The sequence below is a fragment of the Lethenteron reissneri genome, chromosome 24 (assembly GCF_015708825.2).
Source record: "Lethenteron reissneri isolate LAM-NWPU_2019-01 chromosome 24, ASM1570882v1, whole genome shotgun sequence".
Classification (NCBI taxonomy): domain Eukaryota; kingdom Metazoa; phylum Chordata; class Hyperoartia; order Petromyzontiformes; family Petromyzontidae; genus Lethenteron; species Lethenteron reissneri.
Window position 1 is genome coordinate 11,864,875 of NC_083802.1, and position 20,358 is coordinate 11,885,232.

General features: G+C 44.6%; 1 protein-coding gene across 11 annotated transcripts in view; it reads left to right on the forward strand.

The window, feature by feature from the left end:
• The window catches only part of LOC133346595 (zinc finger protein basonuclin-2-like), an 86,651-nt gene that overhangs the window by 38,412 nt on the left and 27,881 nt on the right, over positions 1 to 20,358 (forward strand). For 6 of the 11 annotated variants that reach the window (XM_061558265.1, XM_061558264.1, XM_061558270.1 and 3 more), the window contains 3 exons: positions 5,551 to 5,607; positions 13,426 to 13,528; positions 19,067 to 19,302. In XM_061558265.1, the coding sequence (XP_061414249.1) occupies positions 5,587 to 5,607; positions 13,426 to 13,528; positions 19,067 to 19,302 (360 nt within the window). In that variant the 5' untranslated portion in view covers positions 5,551 to 5,586. Of the gene's footprint in view, positions 1 to 4,991; positions 5,302 to 5,550; positions 5,608 to 13,425; positions 13,529 to 19,066; positions 19,303 to 20,358 lie in introns of those variants that run through there. The other 5 variants (XM_061558272.1, XM_061558274.1, XM_061558267.1 and 2 more) reach the window with 4 other exon arrangements.

A 20,358-nucleotide genomic window follows, 5' to 3' on the forward strand; every position in this document is an offset into this window, starting at 1 on the left:
TAAAATGATGTGTATTTAAAAAAATGTGGATAAAAATAAGAATAATTGCATGTACATACGTTTAATAAACAAATAGAATCACGATGCATAATAAATTAGCATACATTATTTCCGCCTGAAATAATTGATAATTATTTTCACGCTAATCACGCCGACCCAAAAGTTGCGAAGCACCATATTTCCTGACGGGTTCAAATGGCTTCATTTCCAGACCGAGCACACAGAATTACATGGACTTTTGGAAACAGAATTCTAATTGGTTTTCGTGTTTTTTTTTTAACTGGCTGAAAACGAGCGAACGACAGAAAAATGCCTAACAAGGTTGGTCGCCCGTCCAAATGAGAGCACACGGCAAGGCGTGGCACATCTGCTGGCCTACCAAAGCTGAGATCCAACATAGTTTCCCCTGGCTGGGAGATTCATCGCGATATGGTGGCGTAAACAGCGCCCGCTGCCTCGGATCGCCTGCAGCTGTGAGAAGTGTGTCAAAACCAGCTTAGCCGCGTGGCCTGCGGGACCAACCCAGCTGCACTCTCTTGAGAGGAGGGCGAGGGGGTGATGGCGAGGTTTATAGGGGAGGGGTGTGTCGGGGGAGGGAGGAGGGGGTGTGGAAGAGGTTGGTGCTCGTTTGGTGTGTAAGGTGGTGGCTGGGTGGGTGGGAAGGAGAGGGAGGGGGGGTGGCATGAGGTGGGGAGGGTGGGTTAGTAAGGTTGGTTGGTGGGTTTGAGGAAGGGGTTGGAAATGTTGTGGGCCCTTGGGGTGAGATGGCGAAAAGAGGATGGCTCGCTCGGGCCAAAGGAGACGGAGTCTGGAACGCGGCCAAATTAGCTCGTGGTGTCATTTTTATTTAAATGTCATGGAGATGCGTCGAACATGGCCCGGGCATTATCTTTGCTTGCGCGAGAGGAGTGTTTACTGAAATCCACTCATCTTTAGAATGCATGATTAAATACAAACTGCGTGCAGCGTTATGGAGTCGCTAGTCTATATGGATGCTTATCTATGTTTACATACATTACATTACGGGTATTGTTGATGTTGTCCGCGTGTGTGTGTGCGTCTTGAAAAGCTTGTTTCGCGTGCTGTCAGTGAATGTAATTCCATGTGTAAATGGAGTTTTGAAACACAAACGTTCCATTAGAAATGTTGCAAGTGCAATATTTTTTTATGGAAAGGCCTCTACAATTCATTGAGTGAACGCCCTACTGTGCAAGACGAGAGGTCAATTGACGGTGTCAGTGATATCCGCTTTCTTTGGCAATTTTCTCACAAAGGGTTACACAGCTTAATTCTAGATTTGAAGCTTTCGTGACTGCAAGGATTCATATTCTTAGGTTTTTTTCGGTAAAGTCACGTAGGTAAAACATTAAAATTAATAATGTTAATGTAAAGTCACGTAGGTAAAACATTAAAATTAATATTTTTAATGTAAAGTCACGTAGGTAAAACATTAAAATTAATAATTTTAATGTTTTACCTACGTGACTTTACCGAAAAAACCTAAAACACCTAAGAATATGGTTACACAGCTCTACAAGAGATCTGCATGGATATGTCATCTCTTGGCATGACGCGGATACCACATTCAGGGTAAGGATGTAGCGGGCACTGACAGAATTAAAGAAAAACTAATCAGGGTATCGTTGTGATTAAGTTATATGTGTGCATGCTTACGTGTTGTGACATCAGTAGTTGTACAACTAACTTGTGGAATGCGATACCTCAATTCTTGTCTTCGAAATTGTATTGTCATGACCTTTTTTCTGTAATATATTTCAATAGATTCCAATTTAACCATCATAGTGTCATTCTTTCTGCTAATCAAACTACATGATGTGCTTATTAGAACAAAGACAATGATCTCCCCTATTGCCTTTAACAGACAGTTGTGCCAAGTGCTGTTAGCGAGCACCCGTGAAGGTCAATATTGTGTGTAATGGGGTGAGTGGCCAACACGATGCCTGCCTGCCTCGTCTCCCCAGTGCTGATATTTACACACTGCACCAGGTAGAGTAATCATTTAAGGCTGAGTCGACCTAGGAGAGGCCCAGGACAGGTTCAAATATTCACCACGGTGAGCAGAAATCGCACTGGCGTCGGTTTTTTTTTAGAGCGGTGCACTAACCACTGTGCCACCGCTCCCCATCAGAAGCGCGAACAGACAGACACGCGTGTACGTGCAAAACGCACGTGTGCCCGATTGGTAAATGTTTCAAGCCACCGTTTGGACCATGCCATCCTGTTTTTGGTTTGATCCACGTAACAGTGATGAGCAGCAACATCAAGAGCAGTGGAGGAATTAAATATCGATGGCATCTGCATCTGACGCGCGAGGTATCAATTGAACAGTTGTAAATCACGCGGCGGACCACATTTTTAGATCGCAGCGTTTGCTTTAAATCAAAATCTCTTTTCATAATATTTTTTTTTATAACCTTTAACAACACACAAAAAACGCGACATGCACTCTCATGATCGTCTTCATTATAATTATTCTCGGCCTTTCTTTTCGGCGACGCATCATCGCGAAGTTATATTTGGATTGTAATTGCACCCGCATCCTCTCTCCACAAAGCAGGTGGAATAACGAACTTATCTTCCTTGATTGCGCTGTGCACCAGAAGCCGCACAAGCGGTCTCTTCATTAATTTCTTAAAAACCAGGAAAAAGGAAAGTTTGTTTTATTTTTTACATTGAAATTGTTGCGAAAGCGGCAGCGGCAGTGGTTTGTCGCTGCTGCACTGCGCTATGGGTACTCGACAATCTTAGTCCGATTGCTGACCAATTTCTAAAGCACCAGCGGTTGGTGATATCTCAACTGGCTCTTGCCCTCATCGCTACTTCATCCAAAAAAGCACGTGACCAGCTTGGTGAAGTATGGTCACCGCACCTCCTATTAGCACGGTTGGCTACGTACGGGGCGAAAGAAGTTCAACATACGTACGTTGTCAAACAACCCAGATATGACTGGCATGGCAATGGGAGGCTTTCTTCCAGCAGTAGATTGACAAAGTGACATGAATGCAGTATTTTAGATTTGTATACATATATATTTATGCTCGTGGAAAGGCACCGTTAAGTTGTTAGCGCTTTAATTTTAAAATATCAAATATTTTGTCAAAGCTGACATGGAATTAATATGGGTTCCCTTGTTAAGAAGCTATTGGAGTGAGGTTTGTTTCTGAGGTATTTGTCGGTTAAATTAGTTTTTTTACATTTGCTGTGGATGTTGTCGTCTATCGTCTGACACATAAATGTCTCATCGTGACAGTCATAATTGGCAACTTCCAACGATTCCATTTTGTGATGGCGTTACACCGTGCTGTATATAAAAAAAAGTGGATTCATGTGTGCAGTTAGGTCATTACCATCGGCAGTTGATTTACCGCTTAAGGTAATTAAACAGAAACAAGTCAGATCAACACCTGCAGAGGTTGAGTGATGCTCGTGTCCAGCGAGCTAATTTGTCCGAGTATCGGGGGTGCATCATTAGAGCATCTGTTTTCTTTGATCTGCCACCCTCGTTGGAGTGTGCAAAAAAAACTGATGCAATAATGATTTTTCTCATCACTTACACTCTAGTTATTCGAAATAGTGGCCCGTTTTTTAATGTCTTCTTGTTTACGATACTTACTGCATTATTAAGTAAATCAAATATCGCCGACTTTCTCTCTCTCTCTCTCTCTCCCTCGGTTCTTTTTGGCTTGATTTAAAATTATTTCCAAGGAGAAATGGCTTCGTAACAAGGTGACGGTTTTTAACACGAAACGCGGCTCTAAATAAAACACGTTCATTAAAGAACTAAGGCTACCATCAGCTCACTTTGGCCTTTTTTAATTTCCATAAATTATTTAAATACAGTTTTTTAATGAACACCCTTTTTTGTGCTTTTAAGAATTGCACATCAAAAAAACCTATTTAATGTTATCTTATATTCTGGTGCATTTCTTGCTTAATTACGACGAAAATAAGTCGTATTTTGTTTCATGAACACAATTGCACTTGGGCTTATATGTTTTTTGCACATTTCAATCTGGCCCTTCCCTGCAAACATCGTGTGTGTGTGTCGCCATCTCTGCAGGTCTTATCTGTCCCTAATGCTTATAAGTGCTCTCCCGGACAGAGCTGATGAGCTCATCAGACGAAGCAGCCTAGTCAGCGAGCGTGAAGGGTACCAGGAACTTGTCATCCTGACAGCCAGGGAATTCAGATGCAAAAATTATGTAGAAAACTTGACGTTTGCGAGCCAGCGCAGATAGCGTAAGTGGGATTAATAGTCCCTGAATCATCAGCTTTTGAGGCTGCTACATATTATTCTGTGTCACGCGTCCTGTCGAAGGTGTCGTTACGAAAAAAAAGGTGGCCCGTGTCTTCGACAGGACAAAAGACACTTGATCGCATTCAAAAAGGGCTCCTTCCTTTGTTTCGTTACAAGTAGGAGATGATTTTCGGTTGTGGAAAATAATAGGAACGTCACGTAAGAATGTTTAATATTTACAAATGCCTCGCCTTCCCTAAAAAATTTTGACTTTAAAACAGTCTTGTTTTGTTCTACATTTCAACAATATATTGTGACTTTGTCACGCGAATATTTTTACACTTAGCAACATACTTACATGGGATGGCTTAAAAGCGCGTGATTGCAGGTGTAGTAAAAACAACTGGAATATGCAAGCAAGAGGGGATTGGGGGGGGGCGGAGACGAGCTAAATAATTGTTTAGCTGCGAGCAGGAGTCGTCCCTAGGTTATGATAAAACCTGCGCGCCAGATTTAAGCGGGGGGGGGGGGGGGGTGAGAGAGATAAAGCACAGCCTAAATAGTCAAAGTGGTGGTTGGTCGAGTGGTGGGTTGAGGTGTGGGGGTGGGTTTTGGGGAGGAGGTGGCTGCAAGAGGAGGGGGTTGGGTGGGGTGGGGGGGGGCAGAGCAAGGGGTGGGGAGCCAAAAAAAAAAGTTACTGCTGTTGGCCAGAGCCCTGGCTAGTCCATGGCTTGTGGGGTAATCAGGCCCCTGGAGGGTCCAGAGTGCTGGGAAGAATGGTCTATCGATCCGGTGCAGGGGAGATGGAGAGACGGTCGTCGAGACCAAGGCTGCTGCCGCTGCTGCCGCTGCTGCCGCTGCTGCTGCTGCCGGAGTGAGAGGGAGAGAGCGACAAGACCTCTCGACTCTGCCTCCGCCGTTGGAGCACAACGACGGCGTTCGCTCGCTTGCTCGCTCGCTCGCCGGGGCGAGCAATTGCTGCTGCTGCTGCTGCCCGCCGCCGCCGCCGCTGGCCGCGACCTGGGGCTCCGTGTCTCTATTCCGTGCGTGTGAGCGAACGCGCGCGCGCGAGAGAGGGAGGGACGGAGCGAGACGGGAAGAGCGCACGGAGCGAGGGACGTGGGAGCGCACGGGAGCGCACGGAGCGCATCGCGCGCAATGTCCCGGTGGCCGCTGAGACGCGGGCGAGCTGCGGGGCCGCGGATTGCCCGCGCCGGCTTCTAACCCCCCAACCCAACCCCCTCTCCTCCTCCTCCTCTTCCTACCCCCCCCCCCCCTGTCTCTCACCGTAGCTGCCGCACGTGGACTAGCCAAACTTCGCCACCGCGATGTCTTCTATCATCAACAGCGTAAGCTCCTGCATTATTATTATTATTCTAATTTTCCTGCATGTTAAACACTCGGTTTGTTTGGTTTTTTGTTGTTGTTGTTGGAGAGAATGTGCGTGGTTTCTCTTGGTGTCGGGAGCGTCGCGCCCGTGTTGTTTTCGTTCACTTTTAAGTGTGAGACTTGTGACTCTCACCCGTTCTGCGTGCGGTGGGATTTACGCGCGATAACCGCCTCGCTTACGTGCTCTTTTAAAAGTAAAGAGGCTCAAGATATGCGTGTAAAAGAAAGAGCATGAAGCTGTTCGTTTAATCGTACTCGAAAGCGTGAATGAGACAAGCTTTATTTGAATCGTTATTCTCATTTTTTCATGAACTTGGAGACGCTAGTATTTATTAAGTTGAACGTCTACATTCGCTGTTGGTGTGCTCAATTGAATTCCATTTAAATTTTAGGATGTAAATATACATCTTGTAAATATTTAAGCACTTTTGTTAAAAATAATGAACGCAGAAAGTGGAAATGTGCGTGTGTTCTGGGTACAAGTAAATACATTTTAAATCAATGAAAGTCCCTCGGACATTCACTTTGTGTTGTTGACAATCAGACCGAAAGCAATGTTTTTTTTCTTTTCGGATAAAAATAGTGGTAGACAACTATTTAACGGAATATATATACGTGTGCCATTAGATATCTATAAATATAACGCTACATTGTTATGTAATCAATAAGTATTGCATTAGATGTCATCTTGCGTTACCAATTTTGTAAATCGTTTTTTTTCTGACGATGTACCATTTTTAGTGTTTAGTTCTGCCATTCCCTATTGTTGGTGTAGTTAAAAAATCTCTCCGTATAATTGCGAGTGATAAAACCGTACGTTTACTTTTGTAACGATTTATCAAAACTGTTCATGGAGAACGGGGGGGTGGGGGGGGGGGAATTCACGAAGTGTAACTGAATCGTCGAATCGAAGCCAGCTTGAGTTTCCGTCGTACGTCCGCTTGCTTCGAGCAAAAGAGAAGCACCTCTTTGCACACGTACACTTGACAATAATCCCCATTCAGTCCGAGTCAACTTTTTAAAAGAGGGAGGGGAAAAAAAACCCACATAAAGGGTCGTTATGTATGGGCACAGCTGGAGAGAGGCCACCGGCACTGACAAAGCCATTCGCTTTTCTGTTTGTGTCTGTCTATCGGCCGCGTGTGCTGTTAATTTGTCTCTCACTCCGGTGTCAGGTAGATCACAGCGCGCGGTAGCAGCTGCGTTGAGTTAGTCGTCTGCAGCAAAAATTGCAGTTTTTAGAGAAACGCGAGACCGACCGGCCACTATGCACATCTGGAATTCAGGTGGGAAAGGTATATAGTGGCTGCAGGCCAAATAAAGGCAGAACATTTTAGGATTCCTTGCGCTGGGATAGGGATGACGGAGGCCTAATAAAGCCGAATGTTTATAATCTGCCACGGTGCCCCTGACTGCTCCCCTCTCGTCACCCTCATATAATTTTTGCGGCGATAACCGTTATTGCATTGAGGTTGAGGTGGCTTTCTTAAGCCACACGGTCTGCAGCAGCAAGACCGTGTGGCTTAACTCTCCTAATCTGAGCGGCGCAGAGTGTTCCAAGTCTGCAGCGGCGCAAGAATTCGGGACAGATCCTGCCCGGGAGCCCGCAGGGACAGATCACGCTGCAGCCAAACGCAGCCAGACCAGAGAGCATCTGGTTTTGATTGATATGCTTCCAGTGCAATTCCTGCACTGAAAACTGAGGCATGGCTAGCAACAGTGCGAGGTGTGAGAGAGCCAGGGTGTAGGCAGACATGAGAAGAGAGAGAGAGAGAGGAAATACAGAACGGTTGTCGGTCCTCTGGGACGGCCACAGAAAGGAAACCGGGGCCACCCTGGAGGGTAGGGCAGCAGAGGAGGGCGAGCAGATTCAGACGTAGGAGTGAAAGGCCTAGTGACATGTGTTCGGATTGCCACTGCCCAGTGGCCCCCCTCCTCCTCACCATTCCTTTGCCTTCCCCCTTTTGCCCACCCCTCCCTGCTTCCCCTGTGCTCCCTTGAGTCTCTGCTCACCTCTCTCTTCAGATCTTGGCACCCCAGGAGAGCGGTTCCAGCCAAACTCCGCAGTTCAAAGCATTCTGATTTAGTTCATCCACACTCGGCTGGAGTGACATGCCTTGACGGGATGGCTGTTAATTGGCAACTCTAGGAATAATCCTATTACGTTGAACATCTTTCCCTTAATGAGAGTAATTGCCACAAGCATGGATACACGCAGCACACAAAGCCGGGCACGGCCAGGGACCTGTCCTTGCGGTGAAATTTGGTGGAAATGTAAAAGTAGCTTAATTAATTCCTTCAAATAGCCCAGAACGGCGGCCGGGCCTTTGATATTGGAAGAGACAAGCCACAGTCGAGAATTTTTTACTAATTGGGATTCTAATTTGTCGTTCGAATGCGGCAGTGGTTGTTAGGTAGACTGCAATGGGAGTTGAATCTCTGTCCAATGGCTTCCCAGGGCACCGGCTGCATAGAAATTCATATGAGTTTGCACAGATCATTCCTACAACTGTACTCACAGCAAGGGGCATCGGGTCTTCGGTCCTTTGTGAATTATATAGCCTCTAATGAATGTGATAATTTTAGAATGTGATTTGCCACCCATTTCACAATATGTGCGGTCCGCTGGCGTGCGCGCGCTCGTGACTTGCGCGGCTTCCGGAATACGACAGCCCGTGTACACATTTAGATTTGTTTTCGTGACAAATGAATATGGGTACATTGATCGGGAGTGATAACAGCTCTTGTCATTAATTACGTTGCTGGGGGGCGGGGGGGGGGACCCCCTCTCCGTTGCTCAGTGTTATGAAGCAAGAAGACGTACTGTGTGAAGTTGTCTCAATATTTATAGTCGGTAATTGAGTTGTTGAGATGCTTGAAATGTAAATATACATTAATTGCATTACTCAGCATAAAATGTGGCTTGTTAAGTAATAGCTCTGATGATTGACTCGAGCGCTTGCTTTATTGAAACGCGCATTGCAAATATAACTCCGCGTGACAGTCGGTGGCAGTGTTTATTACTTCGGCGGTAATTAGCGTTCCTGGAAAAGCGAACGTTCTTAATTGCGGTTGCAAATGTATATCAGCACGTGCTGATTATGAATAATCGCTGTGTGCATATGAGATGGCGTTTGACAGCGTGGCGATGGCACGGTAGCAGCCCTAGAGTAAACCGCGTTTGCTGGCACTCACCATGAGGAGATGTCACGCTGTCTTGAACGGTCGGTTTCCTTTTGATTAAGGATATTTAATAAAACGTGCCCAACAGTTTTACGTTCATTCATTTTTATCACGTAAAAATTACCATCTTTTCACCTCGTCTGTTTGTTGCGGCTCAAAGGCAATGCAATTAATGTGCGAGAACTGTAATGCATTCTTTACTTTTGCATATTTGTTTTTAACAGGTAACTAACTTCCCTAAGATTCCACTCATTAGACCCCCCCCCCCCCCCAGTGTACTAGCCCACGAAGGGCTACAAAAGGACCCGTTATTTCTGTCTCATTTTGTTCTCAATTTGAGTTTGAACAAGTTATCAAAACGCTTCAAAAATCTCACACATCAGAATCTTTCGGCAAAACGTATTAGGTTCGCTTATATGCAGTCCACAGCATGAAACAAACAAATTGCTACCCACAGTCGAATGTCTTATTAAGAAAGCAAATGGACAAGTGTTTCTTACGATACTTTCAGTTCTATTTGCCTGGCTTGAAACCCACCGCGTACATGGCTAATATGTTTTTTGTGTTTTATGTGCATTTAAGGCCCTGTTATCAAGTAAAATAAAAATGATAAATATATATGTAACGATGTAAATTGGTTGTAATAATAGGCATATATAGTTTCTAATGTTTTGCATTACAGAAACTTTAAATTAGTGGCAGGCATTTCAATAATTACCATTTTAGATCAAATACAGTCAACACTTAAAATTGGAATGCTCCATATGATGAATGCATCAGGGTTTCAAATATGTTTACATGGAGGAAAAAGTAACACTGTTATTTCAAATAATTATATAGAGCACTTATTCATAATGGCACTCATTTTTACTTAGACACATAATAAGCAATTAATATAATTTGCAGTTATGTGGAAATTATGTGAATTTTCGATGTAAAACATCGACTCGTTGATAGAGCATTGGGGAGATGTTTTGACATTTCATCTGTAGCATCGGTATGAACGCGTTTTAATTTCAGCGACGTTTTGAACTGTCGCTGAAATTATACTTTATATCAATTTTAATTTGTATTTGTTCCAATTATGATTGTGCATGTGTGTATGTATGCCGGGGAGCGTTGGCACAGTGGTTAGGGCGCTGCGCCGCAAGCCCGGCAAGCCCCATCTCGATACTCGCTCACGGTCAACACCAGTGACGATTATTAGAACCTGTCCTGGGCCTTTGCCTAGGTCGACTAAGCCTCAAATGAGTGCCTGGTGTGATGTGTAAACATCGCCACTGTGGGGGAGACAAAGGCGGTCGGGCGTCGTGCTGGCCACCCACCCCCTCGTGCGCCACAACGCCGGCCTTGATATGTGCTCCGCGAACGACACTTGCCCCAAAAAGTATGTTTGCGTGTCGACTAAAGAAATTAAAGGAGGGCTTCAGTGTGTCTGCGTACATCGCCGTGGCTCCGCTCTCGTGTGGCCGATTTTAAGAGCGAACCCCTTCACGACCATCGGGGGAAGGGTGACAGCGAGCAAAGTCCTGCATGATCACGGACTACGCCACGCTGCGCTACGTCTGCTCCAAAACCTCCGTGGTCACCGGGAGGGCTTGTGGGCTTTCTTGCAACACAAGTAAAGATATAGATGAGTGAGGGTACTCGCCATGGCAAATTTGCCCTGGTGGGATACCGTTGCCAGAGATGAAAAAAAAACTTCCAAGGATGAGCTCAGGTCAATTTGTGTCAAATAGTCTGGCAGCTTGTCACGTGTCTCATTACTGTGATTCTGTAATATGGAAAAATGTTCGCGCATTTTCGATCGCGTACTCGCGGTGTGTCCGATACGTCTGCAGTCGAGCAGATGTTGGGAATTGTTTTTTTTATATAACTGTAAAATATGATTTATTTTTTTCAAAGAAACATGGATCTTTTTTGTATATGTTTTTACAATTTAGTGATTTGGCGATGTTTTTTTGATGGCCAGTAATTTTGTTACGGGAGAAAATCATAACTTTAGAGAGAGAAAAACTCGCGCGAGGATTTATGCAGGCATTTGTTGAAACATATGCTAGTTGTATACATCAATGCCAGTTGTGTAAGCATATATATTCCTCAATGAGACAAGTCCATATTTTATATACATAGCAATGTAATACCTTGACGGTGGTGTTTCCAGAAAAATGCAATTAAATGTAGCATTGTACTCGAGTAATATGAATTGTAACTGTATGTATGATATATAGCTGCTGTAATATTACTAACAACTGTTCATAATGTTGCAAGGTAAAATGGGTCAGGCCATAAAATACTCGATTGCATTTATTTGTAATGGCATACAATAATTAAATCAGTCCGCTGGGGATCAGGTATGTACACTGCTTTATTGAATAATGCAATATGATGCGATTACAAATAAAGTTTGACAGGTACAGACTGAGGCAACAGTGATGATGTTTTAAAATAACTCTAATATTATTTGAAGACAAGCTGAATTCATTCAAGCGTTGTGAATGCCACGTGTGAAATGTGTTCATATCTCCAGCTTTACGCAGAAGAATCATAGCGATTCTTGTACTTTAACAAGGATCGCCACCACCTTACGCGACGCGGTATTTTCCGCATCGCATTTTTGTGCCTATCGCCCAAGCGCGCAGCGCGTGCATAAATAAGTTTGAGAAATTGTTCGCACTTAAGCGTGCTGCCCTGCAAAATGATCTTTTGCGTGTTTGATTTTGTTTCGGCTGCCCCCCCCCTCCTCCTCCCTCATCGTCTGGCCCAATAGTTCCTGTAATTACGACGTCAGAACCGCAACACCGGAGCGTGTCGATTGCGCAGCGCCACTGGACTCCGTAAACCTGCCCTGTACCCGAGTCCTGGCAGCTAAGACACATGCAGTGCTTCTCAGCAAGGAGCGAGCAAGGGACGGGGGTGATGGTGGGGGGGGGGCGATGCGACTCTCAGTAGTGCAAAGTGCGTCAAAGCAAGTCGTAGATGTCAATCGTACGAACCCACGTGGGAATAGCCATAGGGAAGCTGGAGGCAGGGTTGACTAATGGAAGGGTGGCGTGTCTGCGTGATGGGCACAAAGCCCGGCGTCACTCCACTTGCCTTTAATGCGAGTGTCATCCCTGAAATCTGTTGTGCGCGTTACAATGCAGAGGCAGGGAGAAACCGGCGCGTGGTCAAAAAAAAACAAACAACTGGGCAATAAGGAACATTCGGCAAGTTTTTTTGTGCTCGTTTTATTAGGTTTGACAGAGTAAAAGCGAAGCCTGTAGTTTTTGTTTGTTGACTCGAGGGGCAGCAAGGCTTGTGGGGGAGCGGAGGGGAGAGGGGTCACAGTGGTGGGGGGGGGGGGGTCAGCGTACGAAGCGGCGCCGCCGCCGTCGTCGTTGCGACAGCCACGGTTCTGCTTGAGAAGATGACAGTGAGAGATGTCGTTCCCCGCGGTCGTTTCATGTGTCACGCGGCCAAGGCGGACGGGGTTGGGTGTGGGGGGCTGCTGCTGCTGCTTCTTCTGCCGGGAGGAGCCCCCCCCTGCCCCCCGAAGGAGCGGGCGTCACTCGGCGGCACGTCGCTTGTCGCCGCGCGTGCTATGTGACAGCTGTGGCACCGGTGGGGACTTGTGGGAAATGGAGACTTTCGGGTCCTCCGTGCCCAGACATGGCATTCCCTTTTAAAGATCTAGAGAGGGACCGTGCTCCCGTGGATTATTTTTGCCCTATACTTTTTATTATTATTATTTTGCTCTACAAAAGTCCTATGTTATGGACACCGGCTCACATTTCTGAATGCACTTGGATGTCCTGCTGGTGTATACTCGATGTGAATGGTGCTCGCTGAACAGCACTTGTCTTAAAAAGTCTGTTGAGGCTATGCAAGGGGGGTCTTTGTCATTGTCTTGGATTTCTACACACGTGCTTTTGAAGCGACCTTTGACAAAGTGCATTGAATCGTGCGTTTGTCCAAGGGCTTCACTTGCGAATCTTTGAAAATGTATAACTCTTGTATTTAAAGGATTTAGTAAAAAAAAAAATGTGTTTCCCCTGGATTAAAAAAAGAATAAACTGCACTCTAGGGAAGTTTGATTACATTATGGGTGCGATATAAATGCAAATAATATGAATGCTATCGCTACGGTATTTTCAATCGCATACGATTTGACATCGCACCGTGCGCTGGTTTTCCGTTGCGAACATTGGACGTAAGAGCATGAAACCTGCGGGCGATTATGTCGTAGAGCAACAAATGTTTTGAACGTCAGCCTCTCGGAAAGGTTATAACTGAAAAAAAATCAAGTGTCTCAGAGTGTGCCAATTGGCACCCACGCATACATTCCATGAAATTGTCCTGCCAAAATAAATTTCATTTAAATTTGGCGTGTGTTTCAAAAAAACTAAACCGTAAACCCTTTATTGTGCCTGTGCATACACATGAATAATGGAATGATGAAAATATATATATATACTGTACTGTACGTTGACAATTTGTCTCCGTACGGAATTTTTTCACATTTCATCTATCGGCGTATGAGCATCATGCCGCGTGTTCCTTCCAACCCGTTCCCGTAATAAAGATGTGCGCTTTTTGTCCGTGCGCGTGCTTAGGCCATTCGTTGTACACTGGTAAACTGCAGCTGCGAGTGCTTCCAGCCGGGCAAGATTCACATCAGAACGTGCGACCAGTGCAAGCATGGCTGGGTGGCCCACGGTAAGAATTCCCGTCTCTCCATTTTCACTATAACAACGAAATGACACGAGTGGCTCTGGACGTATAGAGTTTTCTATAACAGACTGCTAACGATCACATAGTTTACTGTGCTTTGGCAAGGCCACTGCTGGATGTTCAGGATTTTACCCCGTGCCGTTTATGGCTGTTTGATCATCACACTGATCCGTACGAGCTGGTGAATTTGAGGGGTGTCCAGGACCCGTTTGGATATCCGTCACCACTGATGTTAGCCACGGCCGAGAATCGAAATGAGACAGCCCAGGTTCATAGTGCAGCGTGCTAACCACTGCACTATTGAAGCATTGCTCTTGATCTAATGCCTTGTAAAAGGACAGATGCACATTAGACCAATGTTTCAGGCGATTTTTACATATATTTTTAATGTATGAAGAAAATTACCTTGCTTGAGATCGTCAGTCAGTCTTGCACAGAGCACGCCTGCTGTTATCTGCGTGTATACAAGGGACGCGCATGTCCCCAGTATAGGGTGCCATTGAGTTGAACGTTGTTCAGCGATGCGTGACGATCTTGCTCCTGTACGATTTCTTATTCACGCTGATAAACGACGTCGGGATGATCGCATCGTCTAAGGCAGAGCTGCTGCTTGTAGAACTCCTCACTCAGATATGCAGTATTTTGCCATCGATATTTGCAATTTAGTTTTTCATGTAATTATTTAGTAGACTGTTGGGGGGGGAGTGTTTGTGGGGTGAAGCTGTGGGGCAATTGTTGATGCGTCGAGCTTGGTTTGATTCCCAGCCACGGCTAAAATCAGTGGCGAATTACATCTCAACTAGTCTTCCCCACCACCCAACTTATACTGACCAGCGCGATGAAGTATGGTCAAACAACCCCTGCCGACTGGACCGACACGAGGAGGCTTTCATCCATTAGCTATCAGCAAATGCTTGTAAATTTATTATTAAACTATCTGCAGTATTCATCAAGGTGACCCTTAACATTCACCTTGTTAACATACCTTTCTTCCAGGCAATGCCCGTTTAAAGGGATTGAACAATAATATATCTGTATTGTTATTTTAAAATGTCTGGTTTCCTTGTCAACATTTTTTTAAAAGTGCAAATACAAAACAATTAACAAGGCATAGCCGCACATCCTGCGTTGTTCCTTAAGCCACATCCATCTCTCATATGTGGTTGTTGTGCTTCACGTGGCCTAAAAAATATGTCTCTTAATGTTCATTAGAACAATCACTTCATTAGCGTTCTCAGAATGTTAATATTGTCTTTTGTACCACTTCACGTCCTTTGAAAATCTTCTCACTCAAATATTTTTTCCTGGCGTGTAAATAATTAATGTAAAGGATCCTAAATGGCACTGCTCGAGTCGGACACTTTGCTCTCGTGTAATTTAATCTGCAACAATGTACCTTCGCCGAGCAGACTTTTGTTACATCCGAAAAATTACGTAGAGGATGGGAATATAAGAGTTTCTGCTGAATCTACTACCTACTGCTGAGATTTGTGGATCATGCTGAAGTGGTACAATTTTGAAAGTTTAAATTGAGCTATTAAAAAGTTACCAGTGGTTGAGTTGAAATTAATCCTCATGTATTGAAGTAACCCATCCTTACTAATGATACTTTTTTTCTGCAAGGTTATAAAAAAAATGTTTTATGATCAAATGTTTCTCCTGCTGTGTGTAGGTAGTGTTGATATAAAGTTATCTTAAGTGTCTTGTTTCGGTGACTTTCTATCAAATTTTACACTTTGCTATTTTTTTTTACTGTCTTTTGATTAAAAAATAAGCTCTCAAATTTTTAGGTGCATTTAGACATGAAATGCATTTTATGAAACGTGTACATTAAACATTTTCAGAGTGGAATTTGTTTTACTTTATGAATTTAATTTTTACTTTTTTTTAAAGCATTCTATATATATACACACACTTGCGCATCAATCGCACGTTGCATTTTAAGTACCCGGTAAATAAAAATTGCCAGTCTCTTTGACATCTAACTGCACATTTAATCCCAGCAGAGTCCTTGTAGGGAGGGGGACCACTTCAGCAATGTTTATTCCATTATTGCTATTTGCGTGCAAACATGTGCTTCATTACAGCAATTAAAGCCGTGTAATTAGAACTGTCGTTTCATATTTCGGCACAGCCTGCCTGATTTTTTTTTGCGCGCCGCTTGTTCGCACATCCGCTCATGAGTATTTAAAACCATTTAAATCTGCTGCCTCCCTGTTTTGATTTGATATGCAGCGATGATCGCGCACAACAGCTGTTTGCATCCCGGGCTCACTCGATCCACCCAAAACCCTGGCATGTGGCTGTCGCTCGCAATTAGTGCAAACGCCTTGTTGTCATTGAAAATAAAAACATCATCCTCTGCCTGGCTTGGACTATTCCGACGTTGCCCGGAGTGGGTTTTTTTTTCCCTCAGCTGTTGAATATTCTATGCGTTGAAATTGCAGAAAGTGTTTCTAAAACAAGTTAAACAAAGTAAATTGGCTCATTAGCTACCTTCAGAATAATAATAAAATTGCTTTGTACGATCATTTTTTTTAAACATCCTAACTGAATGAGAGGAGTATTTGTTCTGAAGCGAATTCATGGAAAGCCAAAATACTAAGTGTGGAAATTTAAAAACTTCTTTTTTCATGCTGAAATTTCTAAACAAAGTGACACATTCTTGAGCACCCTTTTTAAAACATATTCCCATTTTCCTAATGTTGAAAAGTTTTTCCCCACCACCACCAAAAAAAAAGATCATATCACGTTGCTTACATTTGGGGCTTCCAAAGATTCCTTACAGGTGAAGTTAGCTGTGAGAGCTTGAGATAAAGCCAAGAAGAGGTTAGGAACGAATGAAGCAAGCGCAGTCAGGGAAAGCTGCCAAAGGAGACCAGGGGAGATCTGTGTGTGTGTGTGTACAGAGCTAGGCAAGCGAGGGGGCCTTGGGAACAGTTGTGTTCCAAGAAGGAACCTCCGAGGCCTTCAGACGCCGCGTGTTAGAATTAGAATAAACATTTGATTCTAGCCGAGACCAGACATCGCACCGGCCTCGCACTTGCAAGTCTGCCGAGAGCAGACCTCTCGCATGTCAGGGAGGCACGGCGAAGAGGCGTGATGATCGTGTGGATTTCCAGCATTTGAGCAAAAGAAAAAAAACGCGACATTCTTTAAATGGACGGAGAGCCACGGCCGGAGGTGTTAGGGTCGAAGTCTGCACTGGTGATTTGTTCGTGTGATACAAAGACAAGACGAAATTAATGGGAGTGTACATCGCGCGCATTTAGCAGAATGGCAGAGTCTGCTTAGCATATTGCATGTTTAGTGTCATTATTAAATCGTGCGCAGAGTGCGCATGTTGCGTAAAACGGGAATGTGGTTGCAGTCATTAGCAATAAAAAAAAATGCTCGCAGCGCGTTTGCGGCACACCAACCTTGAGAGAGGATCAATACAACATCATAAAAGTGTTCACCTTTGAGTTGAAAAACTAAAAAAACCAAACACCTACAGCATGATTAGAGCCTTGATTTTATTTGAACAAATAATTACTTTATGTGCTTGTTAATCAAAGCCGGTGCATTTGATGCGGTGCTGCGAAGACGCTTTGTAACCTGTTGTGTGTTCTCATTCTGCTGATGCACGCGTCAAATTGAGACAGACTTATGTTATTAAGGCAACATAAATGTGTCATTATCAGCGTGACACTTTGCGAACATGACTGCTCCGTGTAATTCAATTAAATACCATAATGTACGTTGCTTAATGCAACTAAAAAGGTTTAGTTTTTTCAATATGCATTGCTAGCTACTAGTTAAATACATCATACAAGTACCCTTTACACTGCTGCATAGTTTTTATAATATCTGTGCAAACGTGACAATCTTGTCGGGAAGTGAAGGAATTATGGCAAGAATTTTGGCATAAAACGACTACATGCTCTGGACCCAAAAATAAATATGGATTATTGTATTGGCTACAAAAACGTACTTCATAAGTTGTTCCGCGTGAGGTCTTTCGTTTTCGCCCCACATGCTGGGAGCTTTTGATTTCAAGAAGAAGCTCCCAGCATATGGTGTGAAACGTCGGACATCGTACAGATCAACACGCGGTACAAATCTGACGCACGTAGGGAGACGTCGACACCCTCTGTACTGGTCCGTGAAGCCGGGTGTCAGGTGGATTGATGTATAATTTCAAACTCAAACTATGATCTTGCTTTAGAATTCAGAAGTTCGTTATTGAGGAGGAGAGAAGAAGAAGAAGATGATGATGATGATGTAGATGTGAAGAAGAAGTAAAATTATGAAGAATATTTAAAATAAAGATAGCATAAAATCCCTTAAATAGCATGGGAATTATTAAATATATTTGACCACATTGGCCTATTGGCTTTCCACACCAGCAGCAGCATTTGTTGTCAGTCAGCAAACTCTGGACGGGTTTCGACCTTCTGGGTCTCATCACCAGAGTAATGCTCGTAAAGCAAATGCCACTGGGGGTTGCCAGATGTTATTGGCAAGAGCACTCCGTATAAACGACGGGGGGGCCACGTGAGCTGCACGTTATTTTAAGGGATCATCTTTCTCACCTTCGCAAATTATCAGCATCGTTAATCTGAGCAGTTCAATTTTAAGTTCTAAACGCACATAAGCGCATTTTTTTTACGTCACTTATTCATCTGCCTGGTTTTTTTAAAACCCCAACGCAAAGGTCACTCGCACGTGTGAAGTATTCCACCGCTCGCGCAATCCACAATGGGAAAACAAAACGGTTACCTTTTTTTTGTTAGCGCGGTACAACATCGCGTAAACCGACTGTCACGCATCTGCCAAGATCCATTAACGACCAACACCCAGGGCAGTATTTTTGTGTACCGGCTAATCGTTATTTTCGCCATACACAAAACGGCCCGTTCGTCAATCCGCTGCCAGGTGACGGCCTCCTCATGCCGTGCGGGTCAAGGGGTTATTTGACCGAACGTCACCACACTGGTCAGTGCGGGGCTGGTGAAGCAAATTTCTATAGGTGTCCACACATCCGATCTTATCATACGTACGCCTCTAACTTCAGAGTGTCGAGTGAGTCAGATACTTGACATTGTACTGTGATGTTAAACAGCAGACTTGACAGTTATTTGCATGCAAATCATTCCTTATCTCACGTACATGCGCTCTCTTCTCGAGTGCAGTGAAGCATTTCCCCACGTGTAACGTAGTTCGCGCTTGACTTTATCCATTGACCTATTTGTGCGTGGTGTAATCAGCGTTTTCTATGGATGCTCACTTATCCGACCTCTTCACATATCTGTCGATACCTCAACAGCCAGAAAGATCTCAGATATAAGACGCCGTGCAGCGCTGTGACATCAGCACCCTTGTAAATAGCTTACCACAGCAGGACGCTACCGAAATTGTCGCTGTTATTATCATTATAATCATTCGACGGCAAAACGCGCAAGTCCTTTCGCTCACAATGTTGAACGCCTTTTCCTTTGCGGCGGTGGTGGGTGGTGCTGTTGGGCGTGCTCGCGTGTGCAGCGCTGGACAAGTTGAGCACGCAGCACCTCTACCACCCGACGCAGGTGGAGATCGTGCAGTCCAACGTGGTGTTCGACATCAGCAGCCTCATGCTGTACGGCACGCAGGCCGTGCCCATACGCCTCAAGATCCTCCTCGACCGTCTCTTCAGCGTGCTCAAGCAGGAGGAGGTGCTGCAGATCCTGCACGGCCTGGACTGGACACTGCGTGATTACGTCCGGGGATACATACTCCAGGTACGCACGCGCGTTTATCCGCGCGACATCCCCGACGCCCTTCGCAAACCCCGTCCGAGCTCCACGGCGGCCGGCCGCAGCGCTAGTCTTTCCGCGCGTGTTCACTCACGTGGTTCGACGTTGGGAATTCCCTCCCATCCATCTGTTTTTCCCAAGTTCTTGTCAAACCTTGCTCAAAGCAACGTGCGTGAATCGTTATCTACGTCACCTTCAGTCATTGTTTGCTGGCCGTCTGGTATTTTGGGCCTTTGTGTGCTCAGCATTTGTGATATACAACAATAGTTTTAAAACAAGAGTTTTATTTCGTCTTAAATTAAACATTTGCACTGGGACAAGTTAATTTCCTACTAATTTGAGTGGGGCCGTGCCTATATCATGTTAAGAGCCCTGCTGAGGCAGTGCTTAAAAGTCCACATTTCTTTGGCAGGTATATCCATGGGAAAAGCCGCTTTACTGTTTAGAATCCCCTTAAGTCTTTAATTGATAAATTGTGAGAATTAAAGTGGGTTTCCTGATCAATTCAGCTTGGGGAAGTGGTCATATCCTGCTTTCAGTGGTGGAAATTCCACATTCCTATGCTGGAGGTAAGTATTGCAAGAGCGCAACCGATGTGAACTGCCCCACAAATTGATACTCGTGGGCTTTGCCGACCTCCGGCCTGGATGTGAAGTCGGACTCTTGCAATTGCAAGCCATGCATTTGGCTGCCTGTGCCACACAATCGTGTTTACACATGCACACATTACAATTTTTAAGTGCAAATGTATCTGTAAAAAAAACCCCGCACAAGAGATGGTTAGAGCCAATGGTGTTGATGCTACAACACACGTCACCAAAATGTTCTCTAGATCCCGTAACGATTGCACATTCGTCGCCTGACATATAAGGCAAATTAATCCTGTTTTCAACTATTATCGTATACTACAAATTCCTTCATGATACTCGATCCATGATGTTTATTTTTTCATAATTGCAGTTTGCTTTAAAACACATTCCCATTCCATGCATATGGCTGCTTGGCTGAATATTAGTGAACATTCCGTCTGCTCTTGACTTG